This window comes from Triticum aestivum, chromosome 1D (assembly GCF_018294505.1).
Source record: "Triticum aestivum cultivar Chinese Spring chromosome 1D, IWGSC CS RefSeq v2.1, whole genome shotgun sequence".
In the NCBI taxonomy this organism is placed as follows: domain Eukaryota; kingdom Viridiplantae; phylum Streptophyta; class Magnoliopsida; order Poales; family Poaceae; genus Triticum; species Triticum aestivum.
Genome location: NC_057796.1, coordinates 404,415,981 through 404,430,031, shown reverse-complemented (window position 1 = coordinate 404,430,031; position 14,051 = coordinate 404,415,981). Strand labels below are relative to the sequence as shown.

At 52.5% G+C, this 14,051-nt stretch overlaps 1 protein-coding gene and 1 pseudogene across 1 annotated transcript; one reads left to right on the top strand and one right to left on the bottom strand.

Moving 5' to 3' along the window:
* Window positions 1–1,245: 1,245 nt before the first annotated feature.
* LOC123182398 (xyloglucan galactosyltransferase KATAMARI1 homolog) lies at window positions 1,246–3,069 on the bottom strand. Its single transcript, XM_044594943.1, has one exon. The coding sequence runs from the start codon at window positions 2,923–2,925 to the stop codon at window positions 1,423–1,425; it is 1,503 nt and encodes a 500-aa protein (XP_044450878.1). The 5' UTR covers window positions 2,926–3,069; the 3' UTR covers window positions 1,246–1,422.
* A 2,735-nt stretch (window positions 3,070–5,804) lies between these two features.
* Window positions 5,805–13,051, top strand: LOC123159728 (uncharacterized; annotated as a pseudogene).
* The last annotated feature ends 1,000 nt before the right edge of the window (window positions 13,052–14,051 follow it).

The window sequence follows — 14,051 nt, the reverse complement described above, 5'->3', positions numbered from 1 at the left end:
GTGTGCACGGCGCCGGGCTGACGAACATGATGTTCCTGCCACCGGGGGCGACCTGGTGCAGGTGGTGCCGTGGGGCGGGCTCCAGTGGATCGCGCACAGAGACCGGCTTGGAGGAGAGCTCGCTCAAGGACAAGTAGCCCAGGGACCACGAGATCTTCACCAACCCGACGGCGCTCCACCGTACCAGAAAGGGTTCGGGTTCATGCGGCAGACGCTCATGGACGGCCAGATTTAACATCACCATCGACCTCGGCCGCTTCCGATCGAGCCGTGCTCCAGGAGGCCATCGGCAACTGCCTCGCGCAGTATAGTAGATCGATAGAGATACTAGTATGAACATACTGTCTAGTACAATGTATGTATCCACAGTTGTACACATGCATACTTCAATTTTTTTGTTCATTTGTTTCTCTCAGGAACATTGATTGTTGAGATCTTCGATCATCTTCTAGCTAGAGCAGTTCAAGCACCGATTTGTAATTGAGCCATTGGTCACCAATGTATTTTTGTTTTTGCGAGCCAGTACGACACTGTAATTTGGCTACACACAATGTGATCAAGGAGTTACCCAAAACGACGTACTCCCTCCGTAAACTAATATAACAAGAATGTTTAGAGCATCTCCAACGGCTGCTTAAAAATTTCGCGCCCAATAAAAGTTTTAGCGCGACACTGTAGCACTTTTAATGCGCCGGGACCAACATTGCTTTAGCAGATGCCAAAAACGCGCGTCCAAAAAGCAGACAGTGCAAATTGTGAAGCGCACGCAATCCGGAGCCCAAAATATGCTGCGCGCGATAGCGTTTTTCAGCGCGCGCCCTAAATCTTTTAGCGCTACAGCGTCTGCTGGAACTGTTCGGCATAAAAAAACAAATTTTTAATGCGCGGAGCTTTTTTTGGACGCCTATTGGAGATGCTCTTAGCGTATGCTCGATCGCTGCAGAGCTTCAACATGTTTGTGCCACCCCTGTCTACTGCAACGAACTATATAAAACTACCTGATAGATACTCTTTGCCGTCCTAGCTAGTGCTTGACTTTCCCCCTGCGGTTGGCTCACACCGTCACACGTTCCGATCTCGATCGCACATTATACCACGCTATCATCTCCTTAATTAATTTCAGACGGTAGCTTAGCCCGTTGCTCCTCCATAAAAAATAATGTCAGCACAGTACGTACTCGCTGGACTGTCACGGAGTACTTTTGCATCTACAGAACAAGTGCTATAGATGATAACACAAGTGTCTGGAGAGCTGATCGATGCTGAAAGGTCAATAGGTCATATACAGTGACACGCACCAACCCAACAGTGAAAGATTTGGGAGTTAGCTGGAAAAATACACTCCGTAGCTTTCTAGCTGAACTTTCGGGTATTTTCCAGACAGATGGATCAAACTCGTGCGGACAAGTAATCTCCAGTAGTTTACATGGACATGTATGGATCAAACTCGTGCGGACCTATTTCTGTCTGGCCATCCTCAAGCAAGTTGTACTTCCAGCTATCGTACCCGTCGACGCTGTCCCGGCACTCCCGGCCCTCGGCCGCGGCGCGTCGGCGCTTGGCCACCCGGTCGACGACCCGTTCCACGGCGACGTCGAACGCGTCCTTGAACTGGACGCCCTTTGCCGCCGGCTCCCTGTACATCACGGCCGGTATGAGCCGGATGACCTCCTCCCGCATCCGCGCCACCTTCGCCGGCGGTATCTTCCTCAGCACCTCCTCGATGCTCGCGTTCCGGCCGATCACGTCGCGCTGGGGGATGAACACCGAGTAGGCCCTGTAGTCCCTGGGCAGGTACCACGTGTACTGGACGTACGCCGAGATCGGGTGGAGGAAGACCGGGATGCAGCCGGCGAGGATGGTGTCGAAGATGGACTTGCGCGTGTACGAGTCTCCGCGCGGCTGTATGCAGAACTCGGCGCTCTCCAGCAGCCGCATGGCATGGCTCGGCGAGTACTCCCCCTGGGTGTACTCCCCCGGGCTCTTGGTCACCGCTGCTTTGCCGAGCAAGGCGCAGCGGCTCGACCTGCCGCACTGCTCGATGATCTGGTTGCGCCCGGTCTTCCTGCTCTCATGGCGGGACCCGCCGGCGAAGCACCATAGCCGCCGGCGCTCCAGCCCGCGCATGCGGCTCTGCCAGGCCACGACCTGGGCGTCGGAGGAAGGGTGGAAGTGCGACGGGTACGGCACGGCGAAGTCGTTGCCCTGCCACGGGCTGGCCTCGAAGGCGAGCACCGTCATGTTGCGGATGGCCGGGTAGGTCATGAGGGAGTTGCCATATCCGCCATGGTTGGGGTCGCAGAGCAAGTCCCATGTGGGCCGGCTGGCTACCATGAAGTGGTCGCGGCCCCCCATGGCGCGCCACTCGGGCCGCCGCACCAGCCAGTCCGCCATGTCCCGCGGCAGCGCGTTCCGCGCCGACATGTTGCTGTTGTCGATGCGCATCGCCAGGTCGAACTCGGCGTAGAACGGGACGTAGACCGCGGCGGCGGCGGCGGGGTCGGACGTGAGGCACTCGTACTGCCTCATCCGGGCGTGGAAGATCAACTCCAGCATGTACTGGTCGGTGGCGTAGGCTCCGCTCTCGGGGAGCGAGCCGCCGGCTCCGTCGGTGAACGACGAGCCGAACCCGTCGTTGACCACGTGCCTGCACATGTCGGTGGACGCCGAGAGCCTGCGGCAGTCGCGGGCGAGGTCGGCGTTGAACCGGGGCGGCAGGTCGTACATGTACACGTACCGGCCGGCGCACGACGGGTCCGGACGGCCAGAGCGGGGCGAGAAGAAGGCCGGCGGCTTGCTGAGAGCATCGCCGGATTGCAGCAAGCTGGTGGAGTAGAATATGAGGGCCCAAAGGACGACGGAGAGGAGCACCGCGACGTAGAATGTCCGGGCGCATCTCTCCGTGCTCCCCGAGAAGGGCTTCATCGCTAGCTACTGCTGCTGCTGCTGAGGCGATCTGGAAACTAACGAGAAGAAGCAACCGGGGCAGCTAATTTGTATTGAACAAAGTCAAACAAACCGAGGAGTATTAGAGCATCTCTCTCCTATATAGAGTACTCGGCCACCACCACCAGGACATCAGTTGGACAGATCATCAAAGCATGATTAATCAAAGCTTAAATATATACTAGGCCTCCGCGCAAAAAATAATAATATATACTAGGCCATCTAGGGAATCCTTCCAGCTTACTAGTACTACACTGGTTCATGGACAATCTCTTTTATTGGCTTGAGATGCTTCCGGCTGTGATTAGGTTAATTAGGTTGATTAAGTTAGTGTATTAGTGGCATCCCGTCTAAGTAGTGCTAGTCCATGTTGAAGTTGCAAATTATATTTACTCCCTCTGTCCTGTCTTGATCAGTATAAATCATTCACGTAGTTCTAGGTTATCGATTTGAGAAATTAAATATGTGTTATATGTCATGAAAAGTATACCACTAGATTTCTACATGGATGTAGTTTTTAATTTTTTTTATCACATATAATACATATTTAGATAGTTAAATTATCAACCTAGAACTAGGCGAATGACTTATACACCGGGATGGAGGTAGTAGTTTTTTGTCAAACCAGTCACCGCATCTCCATTAGGCAAAGCTAAAGTACAAAAGCCGGAACACAAGAACATCTTTACTATTAAATGGGAGTTGGTGTCGGTTGCACTTTGACATCAAACATTGCTATGTGAGGATAGTGAAGGAGAGGAGGGGGTGCACATGGTGGTCGAGGGGGGAGGGCGCAAAAGATCGTAAAGAAACATTTGTTGCACTTGATGCATTTGAGAAAATAGAATAAATGAATAACTGATATATACTATGATAAAAGAAACAGAGCATTGTTCATCTTTGAGCTTTGGAAATGAGAAACTATGACCGGTTCTAGCTTTTAACACATATGATATCCAGTTGACTCCTGAGGCTTGTATGTTATTGGAATATGCTCACTTACCGCACATTTTTTATTGGAAATGTTACTCTTAATTTTTTGTCAAATTTGTATACACGAGTGAATATTCAAAGTGTTGTGTCCTATTGTAGCTTTTGACTTTATTTGGACTCTCAAAATTCATGTATATTCTTCGGATGTGTTAAACGGCGCAGAGGTGGACACTATCTTAGAGCATCTTCAATAGACACGCAATGTGCGGCGCGCTAAAAACCTGTATACAACGCCGGATTCGCCAGCTTTTGCGCGCCGCGGCGCGCTGGCTCCAGCGGCCGCTGCAAAATATAGCGCGCCCGAGCCGCTCCAACAGACACACTAAACTGCAGCGCGCGCGAGCAGCCGGCGCTTGCCATATATTGCATTTTTTAGACAATATAATGCTATTTCAAACATCAAAACAAGATATAGCATAGTTTAAAATCACCCAAACAAGTTCATGACATAAAAGTTCAAATTCATGCCCACAACATCATCCAACCAAGTTCAAAATCTGAGCCAAATTCATGACATAAATGTTCACACAAACGAATGGCACATCAAGAATCATGCCTCGTCCTCCTCTTCCTCCGATTTATCATCCTCATCCGAAGACGATTCTTCCTCCTCCTCTTCATTGTCGCGCACCGCATCATCATGTGGAGCTCGGACGGTGTTGGCAAGATCTTTAACGGCATCATGCAAAGGTGTGTGACGAGGCACACCGGAAGACATTCCACCAGAGTCACCCGGAGGTGCTCCCATGCCTCCTATGAAAGACGCAAAACTGGGCGAAATTTTACCTTGTGGGCATTTCATCGAACACCTTGTGCGCGTCGGCCGCCGGCTCAACAAGTGAGCTCGCCGGCCCTTCAGTCGCCGCCGCGTCTGTCGCACGCCCTGCAAGCTTCTTCTTCTGCCGCCTAGTGGAGCCGTCCGCCGCCTTGTTCTTCTTCGCGGACACCTTGCCCTTCTTCGCGGGCGTCCATCGCACGCCCTGCAAGCTTCTTCTTCTGCCGCCTAGAGCTTCGAGAGGGGGGACGCGGCTTCACGACGGGCGCCGAAAAGCCGCCACCCGCCGCCAGGTCGTCCGTGGCGGCATGAAAAGGACGCATGCGATGCCGGTGCTTGGAGCACCGGCCGTGGCAAAGCCGAAGCTCCCCGCGCCAGGGTTTGCAGCGGCGGCGGCGGCGGAGGTGTCGCAAGTGTAGGAAGGGGTGACACTACTAGGTAAAAGCTTATAGGCAAACGCTTACTAGTAGCGTGGGTTTATATCCCTCGCTATTGCTACTTAGTAGTAGCGCGGGTTTATAACCCCTGCTACTACTAAGTTGATAGTAGTAGCGTGGGTTTATAACCCTCGCTACTACTAAAGTACTAAATTGGTCTCTGTCGTGCCCCCCCGCCCCCGGGACATGCCATAGTAGAAGCAAGGGGTGGCAAAATTTCGTGTTTTGACCCTTTTGACAAACAAAATCAAGATCTGACCCTGGTTTGATTTTTTTTCGAGATTTGACCCTTTTTCCTACCGCCAGGGCCTCTGGCGGTAGGGTTACATAGCCTACCGCTAGGGACCCTGGCGGTAGGAAACTTATCCACGTCAGCGCGCGGAGACGGCGCCGTCCCCCCTCCGTCGCACCCTACCGCCAGGGGCCCTGGCAGTAGGCTGTGTAAACCTACCGCCGGATCCCCTGGCGGTAGGGTCCGGGCAGTTATTTCGCCCGAGACCCCCGCGCCCCTTCCCTTCTCCCCACCCCTCCCCTCCCCCAAGTCGGCAGTTCATCCATTTTCTCCCCGAAGTCGCGCCCCTCTCTCCCTCTCTCATCTCCTCCACTCTCCCCCTCCGATCTTCACCGTTTCTTCACCGTTTTTGCGGATCGGGATGGCCCCGAAGAGAGAAACGTAAGCTCCTCCGATCCCTCCAATTTGTTTTTGCAAACTTGCTTCCGATTCGACGCATTATTTGCTTGAAATCCCTCATGTTTTTGAACTTAGATTGGATTTTTTTTCACCTAAGATTGATTGTAGTTGTAGTTCTTAGTTCTTTAGTAACTAGTGGTATTGGATATGAACTCTAATCAATAGTTCATATGTTAGTGTGAAGATGAACCCTAGTTCATAATTTTTTTTGTTAAAAAAATTATCATGTAATGTTGATATGAGGATGAACCCTAGTTTGATGATGCATGTTGATATGATGATATGATCTAGTGTGAAGATGAACCCTAGTTTGATGATGCATGTTGATATGATGATATGAAGATGTTGTTTGGAAAAAATTATTTAAAAATATGAAGATATGATGTATGTTGGAGGTTTTTTTGATATGATGCATGTTGGTATGATTTGATCCATCATGTGTAGTAGATGTTGTTGGAGGAATATGCTTAAAATTTTATTTTGATATGATGCATTTTGATATGATTTGAGTTCATTATTTGTTTATGTATGCTTATGCTTATGGTGCTTTTGTTTATGAAATTCTATTAAGGCGGCCACCTCTTGCGGACAACATCGGCCAACGGTACTCCATGCTGGACTGGGCATTCGACAAGGGTCATCGTGCCCGTTTCATAGAGAACGGAGAGGTAAGTGATATGAAAGAAATATTGATCAAAGTTTTCAGATTAATGAAAATGATTTCCTAACTTTTGGCGTTCACTGTTTGACAGATGCTCCAGCCACTGCGCATGAGGGGTCACGGGGTTCATGGGCATATGGACTACGACGAGCGCTACGCGCCGTTCTTCAAGAAAGCCCGTCTGTTGGGTTTCATGTTGCAGTTCAAGCGTCAGCCGCCGACGCTTGTCCACGCAGCTCTCACAGCTCTGATTGACCGGTGGCGACCGGAGACCCATTCTTTCCATCTGCCATGCGGGGAGATGACGGTGACCCTAGAGGACTGGGGGATGATTACTGCCATGCCAATCGAGGGTCATGCACTCACCGGTCGAGTGGAGAGGACCAACTGGCAGGAGAGGGTCACCACCCTCATCGGCGACTGCCCCGGTGCCAAGAGTAACCGTACATCCGGTGTGCCGTTGACCTGGCTCTCGGAGCACTGGAAGACATGCCCCCAAGACGCAGATGAGGCGACTGTGGAGTTGTACGCGAGGGCCTATCTGTGGTATATTCTCTCGGAGGTCATGTTTCCAGATAGCTCCGGGAACTCTGCCAACTGGGCGTATCTGTTCTTCCTAGCGGACTGGGATGCAGGGTACAGTTGGGGGACCGCATCTCTCGACTACCTATACCGTTCGGTAAGAGAGTGTCTAATTGCCTACCTACCTAGGAAAGTGTGTCCATGACATTTTCTTATATCTGATCCTCATTTGATGTTTTGCAGCTTGACGACGCAACGCAGAGGATGGGAGACAAGTCCAATATTGGTGGCTTTGTCTGGGCCTTCTCCATTTGGATGTGGAAGCGGCTGCCGGTGGGGCATCCGGAGAAGTTGCGAAGACCCCCATGGGAAGACTATAGCGAAGACGGCGACGAGACTCGAAACCCCACCGTAGCTTACGAGTGGGACGTTGTCAAACTCTACACGGGCCTAAACAAGACTTCATACAAGACCTACACCAACGAGTTGGACGCTTTGACGCATACGCAGGTATATGAACTCGCTCAACACCTTTCTCTTTGATTCCACTTTTGACCGAGAGTGCGAACTTACCAAGGTATATGTAATAGGTAAACTGGTGGCCGTATTGACAAGACCGACAGTGGGACTTTGATCTGAACGTGATGTGCGATGCGGACCGTGGTCTCTGGCGGTGCATCGTGCCCATGATCTGTGTGTACGCCGTCGAGTGGCACTTGCCAGAACGCGTGGCCACGCAGTTTGGGATTTATCAGCATACCCCACCGGGCCAGCCCACCGATACCGGCGGCCACGCGCTCCACCTGTGAGCGCTTTGTTCTCCGTGCCCATGATTTCATTACGCTTATCATGTTTCTTATGATGATCTCTTGCCTATGCCTTGCAGGATGAGCCGGCAGAAGAATCAGTCGATCACAGACTGGGGAGAGGAGCATAAGACTTACGTGGCGGCGTGGGACCGATGGAGGTACCGGAAAGACGTGGAGAGGAAAGTGACTGATTGGGATGCTTACTTGGGCCGACACATGAGGTGGTACGATGATGGCCAGAAGCACCGTCTTAGTCTCAGGCCTCGGTGGACGGCGGAAGACATCGCGGAGCTGGAGAGGGATGACCCCGAGGAAGAGGCCTACAAGACCGGCATCAGAGACATGCACAGTGGATTTAGAGAGTTTGCACCCCTCATCAACAGAGTGGTAAGTTTGAACCGACGGTTGTATCTAGACTATTTTATTCGTCATCATGACTGACTTATGCTGTTGCACTCCGGTGAGCTGAACAGATGCATCTTTGAAGCCTCAGATGCACTAGGTGATCTCCCTGGGAGCGTAGAATCTGAGACCAAAGTGAGGGGGGCGATGAAGGTACAATTTTAGCCTCCTCGGAACAGATGCATCTTGTTCACTTGCAATCAGTCGATCTGATACTTATTATGACCTTGTTTCATTGTGAGTGCAGAAGTTCGTGCAGCGTTGTCGCAAGCTCGTTGGGCTGCTTGGGTGTGCTGGAGCTGGGTCAGTTGAAGCTTATCAGCCTGTAGCCACACAGGGTCTCATCGGCTCATCGAGCCATGCTCCCTCGTCGTCTAGGTTGGTTGGGGAGGAGGATGAGGAGGAGGAGGAGGAGGAGGAGGAAGAGGATGAGGAGGAGGAGGCCACACATGAAGAAGGGGAGGAGGATGAGAGCAACGGGGAGGAGGAGTACGATGAAGATTATGGACCTCCACCAACTCAAACATCTCAAGCATCTCAGCTGCCGAAGAAGAGGAATCCGAAGAAGAAGGATTTGCTGAGTCCGGACCCTTTCCAGAAACCGGTTCCTCGCCGGCCCAAGAAGAAGACCGTAGAGACTCGTTCAAAGAGTAACGAGGACCGTACCTCCAAGAGGGGAAGGAGCAACTGATTATGCTTTTCGATACTTGGCTCTTTTAGTTTGGTTGAACTTCGTTTGGTTGAACTTGTCTAGTGGTTGTGAAACTACGTGGAACTATGTGTTTGCTATTTGTGGATCTATGTGTTTGCTACTACGTTTAAAATGTTCTATGCACTTCAAGTTATCTTAATATGGATCTATGTGATGCCCAAGTTTAATTATTTAAAATCTGTGATATTGCTGTCATATTTGTGAAACTTGATGTGATATTGCTGTCATATTTGTGAAACTTGATGTGATATTGCTGTCATATTGAAATTGAAAACAAGCAACCAAATGAACTTGAAAAAACAAACAGAAGACCCTACCGCCAGGCAACCTGGCGGTAGGGTTACACAGCCTACCGCCAGCCCCCCTGGCGGTAGGGTGAACCTACCGCCAGGGCCCTTGCATATTTTGTTACAGAAACTTTATACGGCAAAACACAGGACCCTACCGCCAGGCGCCCTGGCGGTAGGGTCAGACAGCCTACCGCCATGGGTCCTGGCAGTAGAGTGATCCTACCGCCAGGGCACTTGCATATTTCGTTACAGAATGCCTGTACGGCAAAACCCTGCCACACCTTACCGCCAGGGTCTCTGGCGGTAGGGTTAGACAGCCTACCGTCAGGTTGCCTGGCGGTAAGGTACTTATCCACGTCAGCGCGCGGTGACGGCCGCCGTCCCCCTCCGTCACACCCTACCGCCAGGGACTCTGGCGGTAGGCTGTCTAACCCTACCGCCATGGGCTCTGGCAGTAGCAAAAGGGTCAAATCCTGAAAATATTTCAAAGTGGGTCAGATCCTGATTTTGTATGTCAAAAGGGTCAAAACGCGAAATTCGGCCGCAAGGGGTATAAACCCGCGCTACTACTAAGTTGATACTGGTAGCGCGGGTTTATAACCCTCGCTACTACTAAGTGGTCTCTACTGTGCCCCCCCGGGACATGCCATAGTAGTAGCGAGGGGTATAAACCCGCGCTACTACTATCGACCCGCCAAGACATGTGTACACATAGCGTGCGGAGGCCCAAATCCAAACCCACACTCTTCTGATTCCCCTTCTCCTCCCACCCGCGATTCCCTTCCTCACCCATCGCCACTGCCGGCATTGCACCTCGGCGCCACTCACAAATCCGGCGACCTCCTCTCGCACTATAGACCCCTGCCCTCCCCCTCCTTCCTCCTTCTTCTCCGCTGTTGGAAGGAGAGGGAAACCAGCAGAGCGTCGTCCATGGCGGCGGCCAGATCCGCCACTTGCACCTCCTCGCCGGGACAGGGCCTCGTGAGGACATGTGAACACAATGGTCAAGGGTCCCACGACAAGCAGCAGCAGGTCACCGGGCTTCATCTAGGGTTTCGGGCGTCGGCTCCAACTCCGGCGGCCACCGGTGAGTTCCTCCTCCTACTGCTCTCTATCTCTCTCTTCCTTTTTCTAATAATTTTCTCTTCTTTTATAGCAGAAGTAGACGAGAGGTGCAGGCACAAGTTGGGTGGGGAAGCACCATCACCATGGACAACTTCATCCCCTCCAGGACCAGTAGCAGCCATGGATGGAGAGGATGATGACGCCCAGTAGCACAGCCGCCATGGATGGATTTTTTTAAAAAATTCTCAATTAGTTAGTAGTAGCGCGGGGCCCTGACCCGCGCTACAACTAAGTAGTAGTAGCGTGGTTGGCAATCGCGCTACTACAACTAGAAGTAGCAATCGCGCTACTACTAGAAGTAGCAGTAGCGCGGGTACCACCCGCGCTACTGCTAAAAGTTAGCTGTAGCGTCCCCCGCGCTACTGCTAGGCAATTACCCCGCGCTACTACTAGGGTTTTCCCTAGTAGTGTGAGGGGGATGTCGGCACGTCCGTCCATCGGGCGAATTCGCCGACGGAGGCGTGCGCGAGGAGAAAGCGGCGCGACGGAGAGGGTGCGACGCGGGCGCTCGAGTGTGCAATGCGCAGGAGCGGGCGCAGCAAATAAACGGCGCGCGATGGCGTTTCGGACCGCGTGCTGAACTAGTTATGCCACACACGCGGTTTTTACGCCTCCGCTGAAGCGCCTGGAGCGATAGCGCGCGCAAAAACCACTAATTTTCCAGCGCAGCCCTTATATAACGCATTTGTTGGAGATGCTCTTATTGGCATAAAAAAGAAGGCGTGAGATGAAAAATGAATCCATTAATGAAGTAAGACAACGAGCAATATATTTTAATGAAATATAAGCCACAGGCCCAGCACCGGCAACGCAGCCAGCCCCACCATGGACGGTACCCGCGTGAAGAGCGACACTTACTGTGCGTTGACGGCCGCCGTCCACGCCACGTTCGTCGTGCCAATGTCCGTCACGGACCAGAGCGCCACTGTCGCGGTGTCGCCGCCATCCGCGCCCGCCGTGGCTTCCCGGCACCCAGCTCCTTGCCCACGTGCATGTACGCATACATGATACATCCAGGAACCACTCCGTTTAAAAAAATATCCAGAAACCAGGATGCATGCATGCGTGCTCTTAACGATCAACATGGCAGTTATTAATTTGGTCAAAGTCAGCTATCCCGGCCACGTTGCCAATTCCCCTCCTGAAAACGATCGGGATCAACGAGGTTAGGTACAGACTTCAAGAATTTAGACGTGAAGGTTCATTTTGGTCAAGCTCTACAACTTGAGGGTTTAAATCAGACTTCACTCATCAATATTTTGAAGGCGACCTTGGACTCATCTCCTTCCCGCTACAATGCCGGAGGGCGAATTCTTGAAACCACCTAGTCAATCCACCTCGCCGGCGGCGATTCGCTGGTTCCCCTTCCCTCTGCCGGCCACTCAGGCGGCGGGAGGGTGGGGGAACCCCGGATCTCGTCGTGTACATAGCGTAGGCTTGAGTAGGTTGCTTACCGGCGGCGTCTTGGAGGCGGAGGCGTCGGTGGTCGGTGTTTTGGGGTCGTCTTCTTCCTCTCCGGTGTCGGCGTTCTTTGGAGCTTCGTCATCAAGCAGGCGACTTCCCCCCGTGCTCGCAGTCCTTGGTGACCGTCGTGCGTGTTCCTTCCCCGGCTGGATCTCGGAGCGGCGGATCCAAATCAAGAAATCGGAGATGCTGATGTTGAAGAACGGCGGTGCTGCTGGCTTGGCGAAGGATGGAGGCTCTCTGGAGTTCGAGGTTCGACACTTCCCGTCCGTAGGGGATCATCTAGCGACGCGGCGGGCGAACCCGAAGCACGGCGATGGCCGGCGTGGTTCGCCGCGGATCTCCGGGCGGCGAGGGTTCTCAGGTACCACCGTGGCGAGGTGGTATTGCACTCGCGCCCGGCGACGGTGCATCTCGTCGACGAGCGGGGGTACACGATAGACGTGCGTACTGGGGGAGGGATCGTGCTGGCCCCTGGTGCCACGATCGTGTTCCCCTGTCATGTTGCGCATATCGAGGGGGAGACCCTGGACGGGAGAGGCGCCTCGGGAGCCGGCGAGGAAGGAATTACGGCCGGTGAGAGAGGAATTGCGGCCGGTGGGGGATTAAATTCGGGCGAAATATCTGGTGAGCTCGCTCCGAATTCCCCTCGCATCCCACTTCTTCTCCCCCCACACCCCATCTACTCCTTCGCTCACAGGCGTCCGCGCGGAGATGGTGGAGATCGACGAGGAGAAGATGTGGAGGTTCGCAGGTAGGGATGCGCGCTTGCGAGCCCGTCTGAGAGAGATTGGATCATGGTACACAAACAAATGAGAGATGTATGCGGAGGCAGAGGCGATTTTTGAGGGGCTGACGGCGGCGGAGGAGAGATCGCTCTTCGGGCGCGGTGGGTGCAAGCATCCACTGCAGGTTCTGTTGTGGGCGATGGATCAGGCGGATTCGCCGGTGAGATCCGTGGCGAGGAAGTGGGTGGCATTCACCTCCTTCGAGACTACGAATCTCGCGCCGACCATGAGGGAATCGGTCCTCAAATCCCGCGAGGGGGTCCTGGCCCTCGCTGCTCCAGGGTCGGCCATGGCGCCGATCAAGATCCGCGAGGACCCGGTGGAACAACCACCACAGGAGGTGGTGAGGATGTCACGTCGCTCCGCTCGACTTGCTTCGGCTCCTGCAACCCCGACGCCACGCCACTCGGCACGCCTCGCCGGAATCGATGCCTGAGCTCTTCACTAGCCAGCAACCGCTTCTGGAGGCTGTCTAGTGAAGATTCAGGTGATGATTCTGACGAGGATGTCGCCGCATCAGGTACTGCTTGCTGTCCCATTCTTAATCCCATACCTCATGCATATGAATCTGGGGGTAGAGTTCATAAAATTGATAGTCAACGCCGAATTAGGCGGATTAATCGTAAGATGAAGAAAAAAATGGACATGTATGTTCAGAGTTTGCTCCTGAAAAATGAAGCAGAAGTTGATAATGGGCGGAGTGGTAAAATTTTGACAGATTGTCAGGATAATTTTACACATATTGATTTGCCTAATTGGGGTAAATATCATAACAATGAAGTGGAAATGGCATTGATAAAAATTAAACATAGGGCCACCAAAGTTTGGGATCTAACCAGATTCCCTGAATACTTAACTGATATTGAGATTGAGGAAGAAAAACTCAATGATGAGGAAATTGATAACAGAGATGTGGTTTTCTGTGAAGTTGAGAATGTCCACAAAGATATAGAGTATGTTGGAATTCCAGAAAATATTATGTTGGAAGAAGTTGTTGATGAAGTTCAGAGAAAAAAGAAAGAGCATGAAACAGAGGAGAGGAGAGACGAGGGGGAAGAAATATAGACCATAAAAATTAGGGAAAAGTTGGCGAGTTGGGCCTTGCTGCTCCCAGGCCCAAAAAGTGGCTGGTGGGGGTGGCCCAAAAGAAGGAGAGGGGGGAGAGGCCCTATATAAAGGAGGGATCCCACCTTACATCCCAGGACCTGATTTCCTCCACCTACCAAACCCTAACAGGAGCACGGCGGCGGCAAGCCTCGGGGTGAGTTCTAAGGAGGAAGAAAACTATTGGGATGAAGAGGAGACCATGGCAGGCAGGCAGGATAATTGGAGGCCAAGACCAGGGAGAGGGGCCAACCTTGGTGGAAGAGGTAATTTCTATGGAATGTTTGGTGGTTTTGGCAGAGGGTTCAACAGGCAGGATGAGAGAGATCAGG

Coding starts and splice junctions, on each gene's coding strand:
- LOC123182398 (XM_044594943.1), bottom strand. CDS start 2,925: ATGAAGCCCTTCTCGGGGAGCACGGAGAGATGCGCCCGGACATTCTAC.